This window comes from Microtus pennsylvanicus, chromosome 2, assembly GCF_037038515.1.
Source record: "Microtus pennsylvanicus isolate mMicPen1 chromosome 2, mMicPen1.hap1, whole genome shotgun sequence".
Classification (NCBI taxonomy): Eukaryota; Metazoa; Chordata; class Mammalia; order Rodentia; family Cricetidae; genus Microtus; species Microtus pennsylvanicus.
The window spans coordinates 6763142-6787623 of record NC_134580.1 but is presented as its reverse complement, the minus strand read 5'-3'; the positions used below and the strand labels follow the sequence as shown (position 1 = coordinate 6787623).

At 39.8% G+C, this 24482-nt stretch overlaps 1 protein-coding gene across 7 annotated transcripts in view; it reads left to right on the top strand.

Moving 5' to 3' along the window:
• Positions 1–24482, top strand: part of Tnrc6b (trinucleotide repeat containing adaptor 6B) — a 229099-nt gene that overhangs the window by 60942 nt on the left and 143675 nt on the right. For 6 of the 7 annotated variants that reach the window (XM_075959836.1, XM_075959832.1, XM_075959840.1 and 3 more), the window contains one exon: positions 20780–20847. The exons of the other annotated variant lie outside the window; for it this stretch is intronic. In XM_075959836.1, the coding sequence (XP_075815951.1) occupies positions 20780–20847 (68 nt within the window). The remainder of the gene's footprint in view (positions 1–20779; positions 20848–24482) is intronic. 7 annotated transcript variants of the gene reach the window in all.

The window sequence follows — 24482 nt, the reverse complement described above, 5'->3', positions numbered from 1 at the left end:
CCTATTCCCTTGGAGGCACATTTGACCTACTTCATTTGACATTTATGTGTCTGTTGACTTATAATAAATAAAAAATATATTTTATCTGTCATATGTGGCTCTTACTCATGGAATGTAATGATCTTTTTTTGTCATGCCTTATCTGGCTACAACAGAGTGGAACTGTGTATTAACAGAGGTTTAATGCTGTTGTAGATTTGCTTCCATATCTTGGACCTTACTTGTTTGGTGTTATTCTTCCTTTTATTAAGATACTATCAAAAATGATGCACTTTATAGGCATCTAGTTAATTAAGTTTAGAAGCACTTATTGGATACTCACTATTTGGTATCCTAGCTATAGGTACGTCAAGTTGTATAAGACATGGTCTTTGTATGCTGAGAACTTTTAGTCTACTGGAGAGTCATACATGGACCATGGTACTGTTATTAAATGTGTATCTATCTTAAAGCGTTGAATTCATCCTGGAAGGAAGTTCCACGCTGAAGAGGGGATACTTGGACTTGGCTTTTGATGAAGACTAAATGGATTTTGTTTTGCTGGTTTGTGTGTAGGTAGACAGAGATGGAGCAATGTTATAAGTAGACATAACTGTGTGGCATGTAAATAGTAAAATATGGCAGAAGGTGCCGAATAGAGTGTTTCAGATATCCTACTATGTGTTAAATCTGCACCAGAACATTTTAAATCAACTCAGTCTCCAGAACATAAGAATCCCATATGATTTATGTAGATACTCCATGCTGAAGTATGTGGATAGTAACCTCCCACTCATTTAATGTGGCTTCACCTACTGGAGAAACCTGGCAAACACCTTTCAGCCAGAGGATCAAGTTCAACATCATTAGTGATGTCATGTTTCCACTCTTCAAGGAGTGAAAAGTAGCACTTCCTTTAAACCTGTTACCCTACTCTACTCAAAAAATACAAGAGTGATCCCATTGCAATAGTGTTCTACAAAATACCTGGCTGCAGTTACCAAGGAAAATGAAAATGTCTAACAAACAACCAAGAGGAGCTTAAGGGGACACAATGACTACATACAGTGTGTTGTCCTAAGTGTGTTCCAGGGATGTGTGTAAATCCTAATGAGATCTCAGTGGAATATGCACTTTCGTAAATGATAATGTGTCATTAGCGTACTTCATCTGTAACAGATGGACCAGGTTAGGAGCAGGATAATGATGAGCATAGACTGTGTTCAGGGTATTATAGGAATGCTCTGTCTTTGCAGTTTTCTTGAAGTTCTTAATTTGCTCTTAAAAACTGTGAAATTTCTTTGCATATTTTAAAACTCTAGCCCAACAACCTTGTGCTGTTTTTAGTTACTTGGTGGTTGGCTGAGCTGAGTAGGGCAGTTCTTCTGCTCCAATATTGTATTGGCTGGCTCTGCAATCAGCTGGATGCCCAGTTGTCCAGAAATGTCCAGAACAACTCAACCCATGGCTGGCAGCCAGTGTCAGCTGCCAGCTGGGAGCTCAGCTTGAAGCTGTTGACTGAGCTTTGAGGTGCATCTCCATGTGACCTCTCCACTTGCCTTAGGGTGGCTGGGATCCACCAGGGTATGATCCAAGAATGCAAAAGCCACAGATACCTTAAGGCCCAGCCTCAGAAGTTCTCCATGTTCTGTCAAATTAAACTAAGTTGCAGAACGACTCCAGATTTAAAGGGCAAGGGCAACATTTCTATCTCTCACTGAGAAGTTTGACAAAATACTCAAGGCTGTGGTCAATCTACTACACAGTGATTAGAGTGCTAGATGCCAGAATGAAGAAACGGGGTGACAAGAGACTGTATTTAGACTGCAGAGCTGAAAATGATCATCATAGTCCGTTCTTCAAATGAAACATAAGGAGGAGGCCCTCATGGTAGCACATACCTTTAATCCCAACACTTAGAGAGCACAGACAGGTGTTCAAGGCCAGTCTGGTCTACATAGTGAGTTCCAGACCAGCCAAAGCTACGTAATGAAGCCTTCTCTCAAAAACAAGACTATGATGATCATTTTCAACTCTGTGGGTATTTCTTTTTTTTATAAATCATATCTTCCTTCATCTCTTATAGTAGGGACTGGAAGCCTGGGTCTCATGCATGCTAGACAAACACTTGACCACTGAGTTATGTCCCCAAACCTCTTCTTACTTTTTTTTTTTTAGACACAGTCTCATAGTTACCTAGGCAGATCTTGAATTTGCAATCCTCCTGCCTCAATGATTCTCCTTCGGTCTCCCAAATGCATGGTCACAGGCCTATGCCACCAGGTCCAACTTTCCTTTCTTAGTTAAGTTTAATATACTTTAGGTTAATATTCTAAATAAGTTGATGTTAGCTAGTGGTTATAAAAATATATGTGTGATTTGGAATGTTAGTTTTTTTGAGTGAAATCTAAAGTGAATATAGTAAAAAAAAATCACTATAGCACTGAGTACTTATGTCTGTGATTTTTTTTGTTTAAACGTCTATAATAAAACAATGAAAATAAAACTAAAAGTTATAGCTATTGATTTAAATAGCTGTGCATCTCACTATTTACTACAAATAAAAGCATTTAGCCTCATGAATGGTGACTTAACCTTTAATCCCAGCATTTGAGAGACAAGGCAGGTGAATCTCTGTGAGTTCAAGGCCAGCCTGGTCTACAGAGAGAGTTCCAATGTAAATTTAATCTTTTTCTACAGTGAGTACAGTGATCTATTGATTTGCTTATCATTAATGACAATTAATCAAGATGATTTGGACATAAATACACATTATTAGTATCTTTAAAAAGTTCAGACACCCAAACTCTCACTTTTTGCTGATATGGTAGTTTACATAAGTGATCCCAAAAATTCTACCACAGAACTTCTACAGCACATAAACACTTTCAGCAATGTAGCAGGATACAAGATTAATGCAAAAAAATCAGTAGCCCTCCTGATAGATGATAAAAGGGCTGAGGAAGAAATCAGAATCAACACTCTCCACAATAGTCACAAATAGCATAAAATATCTCAGAGTAACTCTAACCAAACAAGTGGAAGACTTGTATGACAAGAACTTTAAATCTTTGAAGAAAGAAATTGAAGAAGACACCAGAAAGTGGAAAGTGGACCTTCTGTAAAGCAAAGGACACAGTCAACAAGACAAAAAGACAGCCTACAGAATGGGAAAAGATCTTCACTAACCCCACATCAGACAGAGGTCTGATCTCCAAAATATACAAATAACTCAAGAAATTGGACACCAAAAGAACACATAATCCAATTTAAAAAAATGGACAGACATAAACAGAGAACTCTCAACAGAGGAATCTGAAATGGCTGAAAGACACTTAAGGTAATGTTCAACATCCTTAGTCATCAGAGAAATGCAAATCAAAACAACCCTGAGATTCCATCTTACACCTGTAAGATGGCCAAGAGCAAAAACACTGATGACAACTTATGCTGGAGAGGTTGTGGGGGAAAGGGAACACTCCTGCATTGCTGGTGGGAGTGCAAGCTGGTACAACCCCGTTGGATGTCAGTGTGGCGATTTCTCAGAAAATTAGGAAACAACCTTCCTCAAGACCCAGTAAATACCACTTTTGGGTATATATCCAAAGGATGCTCAATTGTGCCACAAGGACATGTGCTTAATTATGTTCATAGCAGCTTTGTTTGTCATAGCCAGAACCTGGAAACAACCTAAATGCCCCTCGACCAAAGAATGGATAAGAAAAATGTGGTACATTTACACAATGGAGTACTACACAGCAGAAAAAAATAACGACAGCTTGAATTTTGCAGGAAAATGGATGGAGCTAGAAAACATTATTTTAAGTGAGGTAACCCAGACACAGAAAGACAATTATCACATGTACTCACTCATAGGTGGTTTTTAAACATAAAGCAAAGAAAGCCAGCCTACAAACTACAATCCCAGAGAACTTAGACAACAATATGGACACTAAGAGAGACTTACATAGATCTAATCTACATGTGAAATAGAAAGTAGAAAAAGACAAGATCTCCTGAGTAAATTGGGAGCATGGGGACCTTGGGGGAGGATTGAAATGGGGAGGGGAGAGACAGGAAGGGGAACAGAGAAAAATGTAGAGCTTAATAAATATCAATTTACAAAAAGTTCATACACCTAATAGAACTCCTCTTCTTTTTATAAGTTTGGGTGTCTCTGCATTAGGCTGAGTCCGTATTAATTAGCAAATTATAATAAAGCTTCATGGTCTTGAAATCAGGTTATAATTGTGGGTCTGAAGAGTGAGGGGACACAGAAACATGGTTAGTAGGAGTAGGATGGGAGCAGCTGGGACACATGTGGAAAGGATGGCTTGACTGGTAAGAAGTAATAGATGAGAGGATCGCATTGTTGTTACTCTTGTTACTGTGCTTCGGGTTGGTTGGTTTGTTCTTTTTGATTCTGGGCTTGAACCCAGGCCTTCTGTGTGCTAGTCAAGTGGCTGCCACTGAGCTGTAGCACCATCCAGTTGTTTGTTTTGTTTTCTTTAAGTGTGTATGGGTGGGTTCTAAATTTGAGGTATTGGGGTGCTTGAAGGCCCCCCAGAGAAAATATTTGGTAGATATATGGGGCTTCAGTAGAGATAGAAACAGAGAGCAAAGAGGAAGGAGGGCAATTACGTGTGGTGTATTGGGCATTCTCAGCCTATAGGAACAGATGGGGATCAGGCTCCAAGTGTAGAACTATAGAAACTATTTCAGACTGTGTCAAAATTTGGCATAGGCAAGACTTACCTTGAGTGGCTCTCTTTACTTTTTAAAGCAACCTTATTGAAGTCTATTTCATAAGTCATTAAGTTTACCCACTTGTTGAGGCTATGGTAAAGCATGTACTTATCTGTGTAAAGAAAGCCCTGAGTTCATTTCTCATTGCATGCCAATACACAGACACACATACAAACCTCACCTATTTTAAAGTATTATTTTAGTAGTTTTTACTATGTTCACAGAATTATACAGACACTTTCTAGTTTCATTTCTCTTACTGTGATAAAACATTCTGACTTATAACTCCAATTCACTATCCATCGTTGAGGGAAGATAAGGCAGGATCCTGAAAGTAGACCTGCTTGCTAGTCCATATATTATTGTTTCTGACCAAGAGACTCATTTCAGAGCCAAAGAAGCAAGGCAGTAAAAATGGAAGATGCTTCTTGCTGTGTGGCAGGCAAATTTATGCTCAGCTAACTTTCTCACACCGTTCAGGACTTCCTGCCTAGTGAATGCTGCTGCCCACAGTGGATATCAGTTAACAGTGAAGACAATCTCCCACATACAGACTCAGAGAAAAATATGATATAGGCATTTCCTAAATTAAGGTTCTCTTCCCAGGTGATTATAGGTTGTATGAAGTTAACAGTTAAAATTAACCAGGAAATTAAATAATAAATTTTTTTAAAATTTTTTTATTGATAAAAGGAGAATAAAGAAAAGAAAAAAAAACAAATTTCCACCTCCTCCCAGCCTCCCATTTCCCTCCCCCTCCTCCCCTTCTTCTCCCCCTCCTCCCACTCTTCTCCCCCTCCTCCCACCCCTCTCCCCTTCCTCCCACTCCTCTCCCCCTCCCTTTCCAGTCCAAAGAGCTGTCAGGGCTCCCTGCCCTGTGGTAAGTCCTAGGTCCTCCCCCCTCCATCCATATCTAGGAAGGTGAACATCCAGACTGGCTAGGCTCCCACCAAGCCAGCACATTGCGTAGGATCAAAACCGCGTGCCATTGTCCTTGGTGTCTCATCAGCCCTCATTGTTCGCCATGTTCCGAGAGTCCAGTTTTATCCCATGCTTTTTTTGGTAACAGTCCAGCTGGCCTTGGTGAGCTCCCAGTAGATCATCTCCACTGTCTCAGTGGGTGGGTGCACTCCTCGTGGTCCCGACATCTTTGCTCATGTTCTCACTCCTTCTGCTCCTCATTGGGACCTTGGGAGCTCAGTCCAGTGCTCCAGTGTGGGTCTCTGTCTCTATCTCCATCCATCGCCAGATGCAAGTTCTCGGATGATATGCAATATATTCGTCAGTATTGCTCTAGGGTATGGTCATTTCAGGTTCCCTATCCTCAGCTGCCCAGGGAACTAACTGGGGACCTCAGCTTGGGCACCTGGGAGCCCCTCTAGGGTCAAGTCTCCTGCCCACCCTAAAGTGGGTCCCTTAACTAAGAATTGTGGTTCCGTGCTCCCCTATCCAACCTTCCTTTATCCCGATCCTCCTGTTTCCCCAAGTCCCCCCTCCTTCCCTTCTACCTTTTCTCTCCCCATCTCCCCTAACCCCCATCCCACCCCACCCCCAAGATCCCACTTTTCTCCCCGGCAATTTTGTCTACTTCCCTTATCCAAGAGGATAACTATATGTTTTTCCTTGGGTTCACGTTCTTACTTAGCTTCTTTAGATTCGCCTATTGTAGACTCCGTGAACCCTATTTATGGCTAGAAACCAATTGTACATCCCATGTTCATCTTTTTGGGTCTGGGATACCTCACTCAGGATAATGTTTTCTATTTCCATCCATTTGCATGCAAAATTCGAGAAGTCATTGTTTTTTACCGCAGCGCAGTACTCTAGTGTGTATATATTCCATACTTTCTTCATCCATTCTTCCATTGAAGGGCATCTAGGTTGTTTCCAGGTTCTGGCTATTACAAATAATACTGCTATGAACATAGTTGAACAAATGCTTTTGACATTGTGATAGAGCATCTCTTGGGTAAATTCCCAAGAGTGGTATTGCTGGGTCCAGGGGTAGGTTGATCCCGAATTTCCTGAGAAACCGAAACACTGACTTCCACAGTGGTTGCACAAGATTGCATTCCCACCAGCAATGGATGAGGGTACCCCTTCCTCCACAGCCTCTCCAGCAAAGGCAATCCTTGGTGTTTTTGACTTTAGCCATTCTGACAGGTGTAAGATGATATCTCAAAGTTGTTTTGATTTGCATTTCCCTGATCGCTAAGGAGGTTGAGCATGACCTTAAGTGTCTTTTGGCCATTTGAACTTCTTCTGTTGAGAATTCTCTGTTCAGTTCAGCGCCCCATTTTTTAATTGGGTTAATTAGCATTTTAAAGTCTAGTTTCTTGAGTTCTCAATATATTTTGGAGATCAGACCTTTGTCTGTTGCGGGGTTGGTGAAGATCTCCCAGTCAGTAGGTTGCCTTTGTGTCTTAGTGACAGTGTCCTTTGCTTTACAGAAGCTTCTCAGTTTTAGTAGGTCCCATTTATTCAATGTTGCTCTTAATGTCTGTGCTTCTGGGGTTATACCTAAGAAGCGATCACCTGTGCCCATCTGTTGTAGGGTATTTCCCACTTTCTCTTCTATCAGATTCAGTGTTTTCGGGCTGATATTGAGGTCTTTAATCCATTTGGACTTGAGTTTTGTGCACGGTGATAGATATGGGTCTATTTTCATTCTTCTACAGGTTGACATCCAGTTGTGCCAGCACCATTTGTTGAAGATGCTTTCTTTCTTCCAATGTATACGTTTAGCTCCTTTATCGAAAATGAGGTGTTCATAGGTTTGTGGGATAAAGTCCGGGTCTTCTATACGATTCCATTGAGTTTCTCTCCGTTTAATTTGATGTTAGCTGTCGGCTTGCTGTATATAGCTTTTATTATATTTAGGTATGACCCTTGTATCCCTAATCTCTCCAAGACTTTTAACATAAATGGATGTTGAATTTTGTCAAATGCTTTTTCAGCATCTAATGAAATGATCATATGGTTTTTTTCTTTCAGTTTATTTATATGATGGATTACATTGATAGATTTTCGTATGTTGAACCAGCCCTGCATCTCAGGAATGAAGCCTACTTGATCATAATGGATAATTTTTCGGATGTGTTCTTGGATTCGGTTTGCCAGTATTTTGTTGAGGATTTTTGCGTTGATATTCATGAGTGAGATCGGCCTGTAATTCTCTTTCCTGGTTGAGTCTTTGTGTGGTTTTGGTATCAGAGTAACTGTAGCTTCATAAAAGGAATTTGGTAATGACCCTTCTGTTTCTATAAGTAATAAATTTTTAAAAGAAAAACACAATGAAGAAAAAAAAACCAAGAGAAATAACTAGTACAATTTCAGAACATTTTTATTACTCCTAAAAGAAATTCTAGGTCCATTAGCCATCCTTCCTCATTCATTTCCTCTGGCCTAAGGCAACTGTTTATTCAACTTCCTGACTAAATGGAATTGTGTGTTTTGGAATTTTTTATTTTCCTAGCCAGGGTTTTTTTTTTTGTGTGTGTGTAGTCCTGGCTGTCCTGAAACTCACTCTGTAGACCAGGCTGTCCTTAAATTCATAGAGACTTATCTTGTCTCTGCCTCCCAAGTGCTGGGATTAAAGGCATGCTCCACTACCTGGCTGGATATTTCATATACATAAAATCTGTTTTTTCCCTCTGGGTGAAACTTCTTTCACTTAATATACATGTTTTAAGTAGTCCTTCATATTGTGACATATTATTAGTATTTTACTTTTTTGCTTGAATAATTTATACACACAACTTTATGTATTAATCAGATGATTATTCTCACTTTGTTACTGTTATGAATACTGTTTCAGTGAGCAGTTATGTACAAGCTTTTATGAAAACAGTTTCTTTTATATCAGTTTTATATCTAGAAGTAGGATCATTAGCTGTGTGGCTTACATTTAGCTTTTTTTTTAGGAACAGCCTAACTGTCTTCTAAATTTTGTATTCTACAAATGTGTGAGGGTTTGTAATTTTGATTTACACTTTGCATATTTCTGTGAGTGTGTGTGTGTGTGTGTGTGTGTGAGTGTGTGTGTGTGTGTGTGTGTGTGTGTGTGTGTGTGTGTATCCCATCTATATACATGTACATGCCATGGGATACGTGTAGAGGTCAGAGGACAACTTCCAGTGTCAGTCCCTGCCTACTAATTTGTTTGAGAAATACTCTCTTGTTCATCACTGAGAATGCCATCCTTGCTGGCCAATGTACTTCTAGGAATTCTGTCTAAGCCTTTATTTTGCTGTAGGCATGCTGATGTTATAGCAGCTTTATCTGGGTTCCATATTCTAGTTTTCATACTTGTTCTGCAAGTGCTTTAACCATATAACCATTCATCCATTTCTACAACTCCATGCATGTTTTTTTTTTTTTAATGAAGGTGACTGGCTGTCATCCTGTACTTAATACTGTACAAGTTATAGGTAAAATGCAGCTGAGCTAGGGAAGCAGTCAATGGAAGAAGAATGAGTAAATTTGTTGTTGTGACTTCCTGGGGAAATGTAAACAAACACCTGTTTACCACAAATAGGGCATAAACAATGGACCAAGTAAATGATCTCATCTAAGTCCTTCTTAGTGAACCATTAGTTTGTTGGGCTTGTTTGCAAGAACATGGGTGACTTGTTGGTCCCTGCAGCACCAAAAACCAAGCCAGGTGACAGCTCATGAAACCGCATCCCTGGAGCCCTTGGCAACCTGCAGGCGGCTTCTATGTAAGAGTGTCTTCTTCTCCACTAGTTATTACTTACATGATCTTGGGAAATGAGCCTGTGGATAGTGTACATTCCAGGAGCTTGCTGAGAAGCTCAGGGTTAATTTACTTTACTTCCTAAGTATTAGAAGTGTCTCTCCTCTCTCTAAGAAGAAATGTCAACGTGATCTTAAATGGCTATTTCACTGAAATTTGTGGTTCTTGTCTAAATTTACTTTTTGGGCTGGAATATAGCTTGGTGATAGGACATGAGCTAAGCATTTACAAGACCCCCTGGGTTTATTCCCAGCACTGAGAAACATAAAAAGTAATTGTCTTTGTCAGTGTTCTAATGCTGTAAAGAGTACCATGAGAAAGACAGCTCAAACAAAAGAAAGTGTTTAGTTGGAGGCTTGCTTACAGTTTCAGAGGTTATTTCATCATCATCAAGGTAAGAAATATGGTGGCACACACAGTGCTGAAGAATTAAATGAGAGCTTCACATCCTGATCTGCAGGCAGAGAGAAAGGGGTGAGGGAGAATGGGAGGGAGGAGAGAGAGACGGACAGAAACAGGTAAAGTGTCAGACAGCTACTGGGCCTGGCATGAGCTACATAGTGAAACCATTTCTCAACAACAACAAAAACAGGAGAGGGAAGATTGCTAGAGCAAGTAGGTAACCATGTGTGAATGCATGGGCCTTCATATTACATACCATACATTAAACCTAATTTGAGGTGGTTCAGAGATCTGAGTGTGGCACCAGAAGCATAAAAGGCCTTTGGAAGACACGTAGAGCATGTCTTCATGGCCCTGTGAGGTTATGAAAGTTTCTCAGTAGGATGCAACAAGCAGCAGAACAATTATTAAATTGAATTTCATTAATTTTTCAACTTTCCTGGTGGCATATGCCTCTAATTCCAGCATTTAGGAGCGAGAGATAGAACTTTGAGACCTTCTATTAAACTCTTGTCTCATGTCAGGACCCCAAAGATGCACTGGAGTTGGGTAAATCAGTTCACCAAACTTCTTTGCTTCTCTTTCCGTTACAACTGTATTCTCTAAATCTACTTTCTCTGCTTTTCACCATTATTTAACCTGTTTAATTGACTTATTGAGGACTGGTACCAGAGCCTCACTTATTAGGGCTGTTAAGGCCCCAGCTCTGACCCTAACCCCTCCAGTAACAATAAGACCCATAAGAAAATCAAGTTTGGAAATGAAGAGAATGTATGGGGTTTACATGGTATTTGAGATGTCTTATACTATTCTTATTGCTGAATCTGCCCTCCAGATAAAAATACTTGGCTTAAAGACAGGATAGTTCAGGATACAAGACAGAATTAGGAATTGCCCAAATGTAATAGTTGAGCTTGTGAGATTACATTAAATTACTGTGACGGAATGTGGAGAGAAAAGTTCAAGGGCAGATGTTGGGAGAAATGCATGCTTATGGAATAGGAAAACAAGAAACAGAATTCAGTCAGCATAGCTTTATTAGATATCTTATTTGTGTCGGGCTTACAATGAAGAAGATATTCAGAGTGTCTGACTTAGGAATTTTCATTGTTGATGCAGAGCCAGACAGCAAAACACATGAACAAATAAGAGGTCCTTCTGAGTGTTACTCAAGAGAGTGGCTGACTGTGGAAAGTACTTCAGCTTCAGTCAAAGAGATGTTACTGGAGTGGATGTCTAAATGATGGAAAAAAAAGCTTTCAGGTAACAATATTGGAGGAAAAAGCATTCTGAGTCTGAATAGTAAATTCACAGGCCCCAATATTGGATGAGGGAGAGAAAAGGAAATAGAGTGGAAGTCTATATGGGAGTACAGGGCAGAAAATAATTTCAAAAGGGTAGTGGCTCCTCTGTTAAATGTTAGGAGAGGTCAGGGAATAATAGGAGTAATAAAAATGCACTGGGGAGCCAGCTCAGTGAGTAAAGGTGCTTCCCACCATACCTGGCAACCCACAGAAAACTGACTCCACACGATAGTCTTTGACCTGTACATACACACCATGGTGTGCACATATGCACATAAATAAAAATAATCATTGTCTTATAAACTTATTGGGAATTGAAAAAAGGGATGCAAACAAATATTTGTCCACCTCTGTTTGTAACAGCATCATTCACAAGGTCCAAAAGACGGAACGCAATCAAAATGTTTATTAATAGGCGAATGGATAAAGATATGGCATATACATATGGGACACGATTTATCCTCAAAAAGGAAGAAAAGCCCAACATGTGCTGCAATATAGGTGAGCTTGGTGATATGGTGAAATAAGGAATTCCAGAAAGACAAATGCATCATCCTACATAACCTGGAGTTTATTCATAGAGACACAAAGCATAGTGAATGGCTGCTGCCACAGACCAAGAGTGGAGAATGAGACCCTGTTGATAAATAATACTGGGTTTCAAATGAGAAACATTTTTTTTTTTTGGTGATGGTAGTGGTGGTTAACAGCAGTGTAAATATGCTTAATGCCAACTAGTTGTACAGTTCATGATTATGAGGGATGAGCGTGCACTGCTGTAGTACTAGAGTGCCTAACTAGCTTGTAGCAGATCTGGGAAAAATACTCACGGATACTATGTGTTGGGAGATAAGGGTGGGAGAATTCCTCAGAAAGAAAGAAAGATGAAAAATACTGGCAAAGTATACATGGAGAAGTAAAAAGAAAGTGGATCAACCCCCAGAACTGAACACCAAATGACAGAATTTCTAAGAATAGAGAACAGAAATTGGAGGAGAGGAAATTGTCAAGTAGAGAAAATGTCCTGCACCTAAAAGAGCTAGGTTCTAGATTGCAGTACCTGCACAGTACACGTTCAACCAGTGAAAAGAGCTGTACTTAGTGGTTTGCAGGCTAAGAAAACTAAGCATAATAGAAAATTGCAGAAGGCTTTAGAGAAACCTCAGTGTACCCCCAAACAGAATTTAGAATGACATGTAACTTCTGGGTAGCTACTATGGAATTATACAAGCTCTCTCTGTTGCTTTTGGGGGAGGGAGGCTTGTACAGAAAGAATTGAGTTATACTATTCCATGTGATTCAGCTCTGTGTGTTATTTACTTACTAGTAACAGTGTTTGAAGTGAATACTGATTTAAAGAGAAACCATAACTTAACATTGTTAGGACAAAAAAGGAAGGGAGGTAAAGATTGTGGAGAATTTTTTATTTGATACTTAAAAACATGTATATAAGCGTTAGAGTGTAGCAAAGTGGTAGAACACTTGCCTAGCATTGTAGAAATAAATTAATCAGGCAATCATGCAATCTTCATTGCAAATTTAAATGATTAAAAAAATCAGGTTACCAGTTAGAAATGGAAATACTGGCTGTAGTATGGGCATTTGGTTCCCAGCACTATGACAGTTCACAGCCGACTGACTAACTCAGGTTCCAGAGACACCCTCATCTGGCTCTGCAGGCACTGCATATATGTGGTATGCTTAGAAAAATGTGGTCAAAGCAGTCATACACATAAAAAATTCTTTTTTAATATTTTGTCTTTATGAGACAGATTTTTTTCTGAGTAACAGCTCTGGCTGTCCTAGACTCGCTTTGTAGACCAGGCTGGCCTTGAACTCACAGAGATCCTCCTGCCTTTGCCTCCCAAGTGCAGGGATTGAAGGTGTGTGTCACCATGGCTGACTAAAATAAATAAATCTTAAAAAGAAGAAAAACTGGCTGGGGTAACACACACCTATAATTCCAGCACTTGGGAGGCTGGAAGATTTTGAGTTGCAGGTGTTAAAAGTTGGGATAGGTTTTTGCTTTTAATCAACAGAGGGATATTTAAGGCATCTACAAAGGCCAAAATAAAATTTCAGATTAAGAGAGATTGCAAAATATATGTCGAGTGAAGAGACAGACTTCTGAAAATGGGGAATGGGTGCAAGAGAAAGAGTTCCTTAGATAGGAAGGAAGACCCAGAGAGAGTGGAGAAGTTAGTGTAGATCAAGGGTTTAAGATACAGTGAATGAAGTTGACCTGGCAGAGCAGTAGAGGAGGGGGAGGAGGATGAGTAAAAGACACAGGTTTACAGTTATGGTTGGAGGAATAAAAGAGGCTTTGTGTGGAATAAGTTCTCAAGAATAGCTGCCTAGTAGGTGGGAATTACAGAAAAGTGCTGACTGTGTAGGAGAGATGTGGTTGTATAGATGGGACATTCCTTCATTCCTTCAACCCAGTGTCTACCTTTTGAAAAGGGGGCTTTGGAAAGTGTGTTGAATGAATGAATGCTCAAATTGGAGAGCAGTGTTCTGTCCACAAAGATTACATTGTTTCTGCCCATCCCAGGCTCACCTAAAAGGGAATAGAATAAAGGGTCATAGAAGGCCCTCTAGGAGACTCTACTGGTAGAGGTACAGGAGTAGGTAGAGGACAGAGAAGGAAGTGCTAGATGTCAGCAGCCACTTCCTAGAAAATGAAAATGACAGCAGAGTAGGCTTCAGAGAGGGATAGTGGCTGTCTAGGCAGCACCGAAATGGGAAGAGGGAGAAGTAGCTTATATATTCCGGGTAAAGGACCAACTTTATCACTTTGCAGAGCATTGCTCTGCAACCCAGGGGCAGATGTTGCAGATGAAACAAGGGGGTTGGCAAAACTGGAGTGTTCGAAGAGCAAGTCAACTGAGGAGCAAATTCGGGATATAGAGAAGGAAATATTTTGTGTTCCTGTGTGTAAAGATCCAAAGGGATTGTGGAAACAAGCACTCTGAAAACAGAAATTTTGGAGATGTCGTGCAGGTTTCAGCAGAAGGTGGGAGTAGGGAAATTTTTATGGGCAAAGTCAAATTTTAGGATTTTTTTAAAATTTTCAACGTGGATGTTGGGGTGAAGTAGTCTGGTTTGTTGGTGATGCCCAGAGCCCAGGCTACCTGTTTCCTAGCTGAGGTAAAAGCGAGATCAGCTACCTCTTTGAGACAGGTTGAGACTGTGAGGGTTGTGAAAGTTTGACAATAAAAGATTTCTGGACATGTATCAAACAAAATTAATGCAAAGTCAAACGTAAAATGAACACAAGGTGTTTTGGGCAGTCCTTGCCAGTGTTGGATTGCCCAGCTTCAGGGCAGCCTGGATTCTCACATACAGCGTGCATGCTTTGAATCGCAGATGCTGTCACAGCATGTAACACCTACAGGTACTTACTGAAACACTTTACCTGAGGTGGAAACTGTTGTTATGAATTGCAGTGTCTTGTTTTTGTATGTACAGGTACATGCGTGTGGATACATATGAAGAACAAAGGAATAACTTCAGCTGTCATTCTTCAGATGAACTACTTTTTGTTGTTGTTTTGTACATGTGTGTGGTGTGTGCATGTGCGTGTATTTCCTGTGTGAGTAGGTCAGCCTACCCACTGCTCAGCTGTCTTTTGTTCATCTTCAAGCATCTGGCTACTTGTGGCTTCTCAGCTCTGCATTCCAGCTGCTCTGCTATGGCTGTCCCTCTACTGTCTCTGTCACTGCGTCACTGTCTGTTGTTTTTCTCATTTCCAACTGAGCCTGAAAAGGCAAAAGAAAAACTGCTTGAGAAAAGCCTTTTTTGAGTATAATATTACAGCCAAGCTTGCTTGCTTATATAACAGAGAAGGGGTATTTGTACCCATCATAGCAAACCTCTTGTGCAAATGAAGGTTTGTGTTTGCACTAGTCAGCAGTGTCCCTTTCCCACCAATCACACAGTTCCCTCTAGTAGGCCACTAAGGAAAGTGCACCTTCTCTGGCTGCAGAGCCATCTCCAGTTCACTGAGATTTCTGATAGCAAACATCTGGTGCAAACTGTTTGAAACACTCCTCGCTGGGCCTTTTACTTTCAGGAGCCAAAGCAAGCAGCTGGATCATCATGTGTTTGCCTGAATGTGTCAGAGGAGTGTTTAAAACAGCTGGTGCTAGAATAAGAGCAGGCATCTGGCTATTTGACTGACAGTCCCTTTGCTCAAAGAAGAAGGGGCAGCAAGGGAGACTACAATAGCTCAACAATCATGAGTCACACGACCCCCCCCCCATATTTGCTTATTATAAGAAAATGAACTTCAGATGGAGTGCTTTTCAGAAGAACTTGAAAGAACTTATCAACACTAATAGTGATTTTAGTCGTTTTAAAAGTGCTTTAACAATGCATAACACCTGTTCAGTGCCCCAGGGTAAGTCTTGGAGTGTCGTTGAATGTGAGATTAAGGAAGAGAAATTAAGGATCTTTTATAACTATAGGTTTCTCGTTAAGGGGTCATAGTAAATTGTGATACTGTTCACATAAGAACTAGGAAATACAGGAGGCTAGGAAGATGGTTCAGTGGCTGAAGTGCTTGCTGCACAAGAATGAGAACAGGAGATTGGGTTCCCTGCACACATACATGCCAGGTGGACATTGTTCCCCGTTTGTGATTCCAGCCTTGGAAGGTAAAGACGGATCCTTGGCAGGCAGTGGTGGCACACGCCTTTAATCCCAGCACTCAAGAGGCAGAGGACAGCAGATCTCTGTGAGTTCGAGGTCTACAAGAGCTAGTTCCACACGGTAGGCTCCAAAGCTACAGAGAAATCCTGTCTCAAAAAAACAAAAAAGAAAGAAAAGACGTATCCTCATAGAAAGCTGGCTAGTGAGACGGGTCCTATCAACAGATTCTGGGGTTTGATTGAGAGAAACCCCACCGCAGTGAATTAGTTGGAAGAGCGACCAAGGAGAATTCCTGTCTTTGGTCTTGGGCCTTCACATGAATATACAGTGCTGCTTATGTACCCACATGTGCAGATACCACACTCCTGTGCACACCATACACATGAAAGCATGCAAAAATGGACAAAGAGAAAATTGAAGGATATACATAGAAGAAATTTAGAAACTAAGGTAGTGTTTCATTTTGGATTGGGCCAACGAGCTTGAACATGAGGGCTGGAAGTAAAGATCTGGATCTGATACACAGGGTTTGTGAGATTTTTTCATTATTGCTGCTTAGTATCATTGTGATATTATACTGTTAATTAGCAGTAAAACACCATTTTTCCACTTGATTAAAAGATGACATTTGAATGGTTAAATGCATAAAATATACAGCTTAGTACTTTTTGTTTATTTTTTGAGATAAGGTCTTACTCTATAGCCATGGCTGTCCTGGACCAAGCTAGCCTCGAACTTGCATGACACTCCTGAGTTTGTATCATGATTACATCCATGAGCCACCATACCTGGCTAGTGATTTTTAAAAGAATTTGTGTTTATTTGTTTTATGTAGTGTGTGGTGTGGTTATATGCATGCCACAATGTATATGTGAAAATCAGACAACTTGCTGGTGAGTTCTCTCCTACTGTGTAGGTTTTAGGGATTAAAGTCATATTGTCAGGCTTTGTGGCAAGGGCCTAACCCTGAGCACTCTATAATACTTTTCTGTCTTCCACATTACTAGATCCCTTAAGAAATGGATTCTTTTTTTTTCCAAATTGGGAGTGATCCCATCTGTAGGAGACTGCTCTTTCATTTTCTGGCCTCCCAGGCATGAATAATCACACAGAAACTATATTAATTACAACACGGTTTGGCCTGTTAGCTCACGATTCTTATAACTAACTTTTACAACTTAAATTAATCCATTTCCATTAATCTCTGTGTTTCCAGAAGGCTGTGGCTTATTGGGTAAAGTTCTGTTCTGGTGTCTTTCTCCTTCAGCAGCTACGTGGCATCTCTTTGACTCCACATACTCTCTCTATATATATATATCTCTGTCCAGATTTCCTGCCTGGCTTTGCTTTGCTAAGCCATTGGCCAAAACAGCTTTATTCATTATCCAGTAAAAGAAACACATATACAGGACATCCCATATCCCCTATCTCTGGACATATCTGTTTGTTTTCAAAGATTTATTAATTTTTATTTTGTATATGAATTTTTGCCTAGAGTTCTGTCTATGTTTGTACGATGTGAGTTCCTTGTGCTTGCAGAGGCCAGAAGAGGGTATCAGATACCCTGGAATGGTTGTGAGCCACCATGTGGGTACTTGGGAACAAACCCAGATCCTCTACGAAACAGCAAGTGTTCTAACCACTGAGAAATCACTCTACCCCTTAGTTTTGTTTCTGTTGTTTTTAAATTATGCCTTTGGGAGATAGTTTTCACAGGACTGCTAAGCGTATTAATAAAGTATCTCTGTCTCTTTCTTTGTTTACCAGTAAACAAATAGAGCAGTAAAAATGCCTGATCCAGATGTTTACTGGAGGTAAAGAAATCCTTTGAAATTTATATAAACTATATCAAGTATATATAAATATATATAATTGAAAGAATATTTATGAAGAATCCCCCCATATCATAGCTCTCATCATCATTTATGCCCCTGTAAAGCTTAAGCAGGCATGGGCAGCCTGTTTCTGGTGGTTCTCCAGTTGTTCCAATCCTGGGCAGTCCTAGATACTTGTGTTATTGTCACCAAGGTTCCACAGTCTTCCTTTATGCTGTCTGTCCAGAGTCTTTAGGGCCTTCCTCTTTACCTTATCCTCCAAGCAATGCTATCTTTGGGTATTTGACATCGTTCATTTTCATAACATGGCCAAAGTATCTCAAGCACCGTTGCTGTATCCTGTAGTTTATTTCCTTCTGTAGATGGAGATGTTTCTTAATGTCATCATTGCTGCTTAGCCTGTCTCTTTGTGTGATGCCTAGAATTCTCCTGAGACTCTAGCTGGCCTCAAACTCAGTTCACTTGACTCTGATTCCTGAGTGCTGGAATTAAGCCAAGAAATAAAAGATACCTAGATACCCTAGATAACCCCATGTGTCTTTCTTGAATGAATCTTCTCCCTGATGATCTCTCCCTTGCTAAAATAACCACTGCCCTAGATTTTATATTAATCATTACCTTTCTTAATACTTATTTATGTAGATATATCTACAAATATAAAGGTTGAATTTCCTTTGTCTTTAAATGCTTAGGACCAAAAGTATTTGAGATTTTGAGCTTTTGGGTTTTGAGATATGTATATAGTTTACAGATCATGCATCCCTAATCTAGAAATCTGAAGTGCTTCCAACACTGAAACTTCAAGTTTCAGCATAATAAAATTTTCAGATTGGGGATGCTTAAGCTTTCAGTGTCTAAAACTGTATATAACAGGGCTGAAGAAATGTCTTAGAGGTTAAGATCACAGGTTACTCTTCCAGAGAACCCAGGTTTGATTCCCAGCACCCACATGGCAATTTACAACCATCTGTAACTCAGTTCCAGGAGATATAACACCAGGCACACACAGATATAAATGTAGGAACAACACCCATACACATAAAATATAAATAAATCTTTAAATAAATAGTTTGTGGCTGGAGAAATGGCTTAGTGGTTAAGAGCACCAACTGCTCTTCCAAAGGACCCAGGTTCAGTTCCTAGCACCCACATGGCAGCTCATAACTGTCTGTAACTCCAGTTCCAGGGGATCCGGCACCCTTACACAGACATATGTGCAGGCAAAACACTAATGCTCATAAAATAAAAAATAAATGAATTAAAAAATAGTTGTATATAAGCTGAGGAAGGAAGATTATGAGTTTGAAGCCAGCCTGAGCTACATATAATAAGAGTTTGTATATACAGATGTGTTTGTATGTATTCATAAATAGCATATGAATATAGACCATTCTTTCTGTATGAGTTCCTCATTCAAACACTCAGCCAATACAGTTAGAAAATACTTGGGGCCAGGCAGTGGTAGTGTATGCCTTTAATCCCAGCACTCAGGGGGCAGAGCCAGACTGGTCTACAGGGTGAATTCCAGAATAGCCAAGGCTACACTGAGAAACCCTGTCTCGAAAAACCAAATTAAAAAAAAAATAAGAGAAAGGAAGAAAATACTTGGGGTCAGAGGAAATAGGTAGGGCTCTAACTTAGTCATAGAATTCTTGCCTGCCTACCATGCATCAGGCACTAGGTCCTACTCTCTGTGCTAAATATTGATGCATGCATGATTGCATCATGTTTCCCATCACTTGAGATTAGAGGCAGAGTTAGAAGTTCAAGGTCACTCTCAGGTTCACAGTATCTTCAGTTCCAACCAGGACTACATGAAAATCTATTCTAAGCAAAAATATCTTGATCTAGTGAGAAGACTCGGTGTGTAAAATTTCTTGCTGCCAAGCCTGACCACCAAGTCCAATCCCCAGGATCCACATGGTAGAAGGAGATAACCAATTCTCACAGATTGTCCTCTGACCTTCCCATATGTGTCTGTATGTACATAGATATACAAACAAATGAATAGTAAAATTTTAAAATTAAAAAAAACTTTCTGGGCCAAATGGTGTTTGTACGTGTGTATTTATGTATATATGTATATACATACATACATGTATAATTTTAGAATAGGTTGTATGCAAATTCTGTACCACTTTGTACTGAGCCTCCTAGGATTTTGGTTTTTTTGATAATTTTGGAGCCAGTCTTCTTCAGATACCAAGGGATGAAGGTACTCTTTTATGATTTACTTCTCTCAACAAAGATTAGATATTTGTAACTTAGCTTGGTTGAGTATGTCGCTAAAAATGTCATAACCTATTTTATTGTCAGTGGATATTTATTTCTGCATTTTCTTCTGTTAAAAATGTTACTGCATGCTGGGCATGCCTTTAATCCCAGCACGTGATCCTTTGTGAGTTCAAGGCCAGCCTGGTCTAGTAGAGGAAACCCTGTATAAGGGGGAGAGAGACTGAGACTGAAAGTGGGGGGGGCAGAGACTATAATATCAAATAGATACTTTTGTATATGTATAAAAGATCCTTAAGAGCATACACCTAGAAATATGTACTTCAAGTTTGTATGATGAGTTTGTATTCAAATGTACCAAGTAAGGGCAAACTTTCTTAAAGTCGTTGTACCAATTTTCTCTCCCACTATGAGTGGAGAGTTGCCATGCTTCTCGTCTCTGCTAACACTCCATGCTGCTGGGCTTTGCCATTTTACCCAATCTGGCAGTTGTGAAATGGTATCTCTTTGTGGTTTTAATTTGCATTTTTCTGACTGACATGAAAGTAAGCAGGTTTTTCATGTGTTTAAGGAAAATTCACGTCTTCTCTTCAGTGACACTCCCACCCAGTAGTTTTGCAGGGTTTTCATGGGCTGGTATTTTCTCATTGACTCTTAGATAATCTGTTATGTTCCTGATGCTAATCACTTGTCACAGTTGTGTGAGTTGCTTATCAACACTTTTCCTTTTTCATCCTGAGCACACCTGGAGAACAAAAGTCTCACTACTGTTCTAGACACCGTAGTGACATGGCCTTGTGGGTGTGCACAGAGCAGGGCCTGTAAGTCTCCTCATAGTACTGACTACTGCTGACCCGTGGTGCTTGCCTTTGCAGGTGGAACAGGAGGATTTTGTAATGGAAGGGCATGGCAAGACTCCACCTCCTGGAGAAGAAAACAAACAGTGAGTCACAGTTTATTAAAAGGGTCCTATCACAGATCCTCAGAAGCCCTTGGTTCAGTGTGCCGAGAGCAAGTTTGCCGGGCTGTGTATATGTCGGAGATACAGTAGAGCATACCAGTCTCTTTGTTGGTACATTGCTTCTATTTATAGACCAACTAGAGGGACGAGAAAGTTGGCTTTGTTGTTTTTCACACTTGGCTAATCAAAATTTATGTTATGCTTGAATAAAAGCTTTAAGGCTCAGGATGTTCCAAATTGAACTAATTAAGTTTGGGTGTTTTCCAAAGAAAGTATGAAATGGTGCTTCCTTTCCTTAGCAGTGTCTTATGAAGGAGGCTCAATTAATGGGCTGCCTGCACACCAAGTGTGTGCATAGTACTTCCTGAAATTCAATTCCAGTGGTAATTGAAACATCTATCATTATTTAACATTATAACAAAGTTTTTATCTAATGGAACAGGGGCTGTAAATACCATAACTTAGCCAACATTCTCAGTAGTTCAGGATTTATCTCCTCAAACTTCTGAAAAGGTGACTGGTTTTAAACTTCCATTTGGCACCTTTGGTGTGGCTTTTTAGTGGGGATGAATAGATTTTATTTTCCCTCATCTGTTGTAGGATTTAGAAAATTGTGTTTCAAAGTAGACCAGTTCTTTTCATATGCCCTTTTAAAGGAAAAACTCTTAAGACAGGCTTGAAGCACTGACCTAACTCCAAGTTTTATTTAGACAGTAGTTTCCTAAATTGAATGGGAGGGTGATTCATAGGATTTACCAAAAGTCTCTAAAGAAAAACTCTCTTCTTTGTCTTTCTCCCTCTTTTTTATTTCCTAGAAAATATTTTGGTGTATCTTGAGAAAATGATGTTTCCTAAACCCTTAGGAATGAATTATGCAGACTAGACTGTGCTCCAGGAGGCCAGACTCATTAGAGGAGAGTGCCTTGTCTTGTGTTTGTTGTGAATGGAAACCAGGAGATCTTCGCAGCCGTTTAATTTGCTAAGCTGGCAGTTTTAAAAATAGCTCACAGTATAAATCCTAACTTTACTCTGATCTGTCTAATGCACTTTCATTTTAGATGGGTTGATGGCATCCACTCCTCTCTAGGGAATTAGAATGCAGACATCTATTTGGTCTCAGTGAAAAGTCAGGAGAAGTACTTCAGGCAGTTTTCTCCATGGCCTCCACCCACTCTCCTACCCCACAATCTTATACTATAAAAATCACAGTTGCATTTGTCAAGGGCTTTCTGTATTTAAGGTAGGTACATGTCTAGGTCATGGGGTTGTGTTTTTTTTTATGATTTACTTATTTTTATGTTATGTGTATGGATGTTTTGTCTGAATGTGCATCTGTGCAATACATGCATACCAGTTTCCGATGGCTGCAGAAGAAGGCATCAGAGCCCTTGGAATTGGAGTTACAGATGGTTGTGAGCTGCTTTGTGAATGCTGGAGATCAAACCTTGATCTTTTTATCACTGAGCCATCTCCTCAGCCCCAGTGCCATGTCCACTTGTAGCATTTTGTCTCCATTACTCAGAGATCAGCCCATGCCCATACAACTTAAAGTAGAGTTTAAGATTTGATCCCTGGTCTTGCTGATTTTAAGGTGCTTATAGTGTTATTCTCTCCTTTCTTTTGCTCTCCCTGAAGCAGTGCTCCTGAAAGGGACTATGGTTTACACAGTAACAGAAGTCAAGAGTCTCTAGAATAATAGGAAGTTGGGGAAAACAATGAAAGGGCTTTAAGGATATTTCCTAGACACCAATGAAAGTTCTGCTCTTTAGAGGGCTCCCATTTCCTAAACAAACCTGTCTTTATCTTCAGAGGCCCTCTCTGGTAACACCTGCCCTGAGTTGGCTTCTTCCAGAACTCGGGAATCCTTCAGGGCCCTGAGGGAGGGGGAGGAAATGGGGGGGAGGGCGGGGGGCGGGATGGACAGTTTCTACACAAGTGTGTTCTGCTTTTACAGAGTTTCATAAATTAGAGTATCTTGTGTGATATCTTTACCATTCTCTAGAAGCCCCCTAAACCCTGAGGTTTTGTTGTAGTTTGATTTGGCACTAAGGATGAAATCAAGGCCCTTGCAACTTGCTAGATAAGCACTGACATATAGTCCCAGCCCTCTTTTGTTTTGTTTTTGTTCATTCATTCATTAGTTGATTCATTCATTCTGGGTCTGCTCTGTTATCCTATGTTGAAGTAATTAAGAAGAAATATATCTTTTCTTTCTGAAAATCTGTTTACTCTCTGTGAGAATCAGGAGCAAATAAGTTTTCATTTGTTTGTTTGTTTTATAGTCTCTGTCTTGTAGTCCCCTGTCGTGTGTGTGTGTGTGTGTGTGTCTGTCTGTCTGTCTGTCTGTCCATCCGTGATGCTGGTGATTGGACCCAGGTAAATGCTCTGCCACTGGTTTATACCCAGCTCCTAGACAGAATCTAACTTAATGTTTTCCCCTCATTTATTGGATAAAACGCCTTATGTTACTTATGGAAAAAGGGCAGATGAAGCACAAGAGTTATAAAATTTACTCAAGATTACAGAGAAAATGCTTGTAAGGATGAGGACTAAATTTACTGGTCTATTTGTTTCCCATTTAATTTATTGACAACAATTACTCAACACAGCATTATATTCTGTGATGTGTGTTTCAATACAGCTAGGATTTATTAACAGGAAGACTTAGGTTTCTGTACACTGTTAAGAAAAATGGACTCTGGTGCTGGGATTTTAGCTTAGTGGTAGGTTGCTTGCCTATTTTATATAAGATCCTGGGTGTGAGTTCCCCATGGCTGCAAGAAAGGAAAAAAGATGGACTTCGTTGAATATGATGATTTATGTCTCTAATCCTAACACTTAGGAGATGGAGTCAGGATAATCATTCAGGGTTACCTTCAGCTACATAGTGAAGGTCTAGGTTAGCCTGGGTTATTTAAAATCTTGTCTCAAAACAACAATAAAAAACCCCAAACACCTGCAAACAAACAAAACAAAATTAAGAAAAGACTTCTGGGGGGCTGGAGAGATGGCTCAGTGGTTAAGAGCATTGCCTGCTCTTCCAAAGGTCCTGAGTTCAATTCCCAGCAACCACATGGTGGTTCAAAACCATCTGTAGTGAGGTCTGGTGCCCTCTTCAGGCCTTCAGGCATACACACAGACAGAACATTGTATACATAATAAATAAATAAATAAATATTAAAAAAAAGAAAAGACTTCTGATATTGAGGAATTTCTGTGCTAAACTATTAATATTAGTTCATTAAATATCTATAAATTATTAGTTTATTGTTAAATATTTATAACTATATAAATATTTAGATTAATAAATACTATATATATATTCCAATACTGCTTTTTAAAAGATTTGTTTCACTTTTATTTATATGTGTATCTGCATGTTTGTATGCCACATGTCTGTGGATATTTAGAAGACAGGAAAGAATGTCATAGTCCCAGGAACCAGATTAGAGGTGGTTATGAGCTACCTAATGTAGGTGCTAGGAATCAAACTCAAGTCCTTTAGAAAAGCAGCAAATGTTCTTACCCACTGAGCTCTCTCTCTCTATCTCTTTTCAGTGGAGTTTTGTTATTAGTGTGTCTAGTATGATAGTTTTTTTAATAATATCCACTTTAAG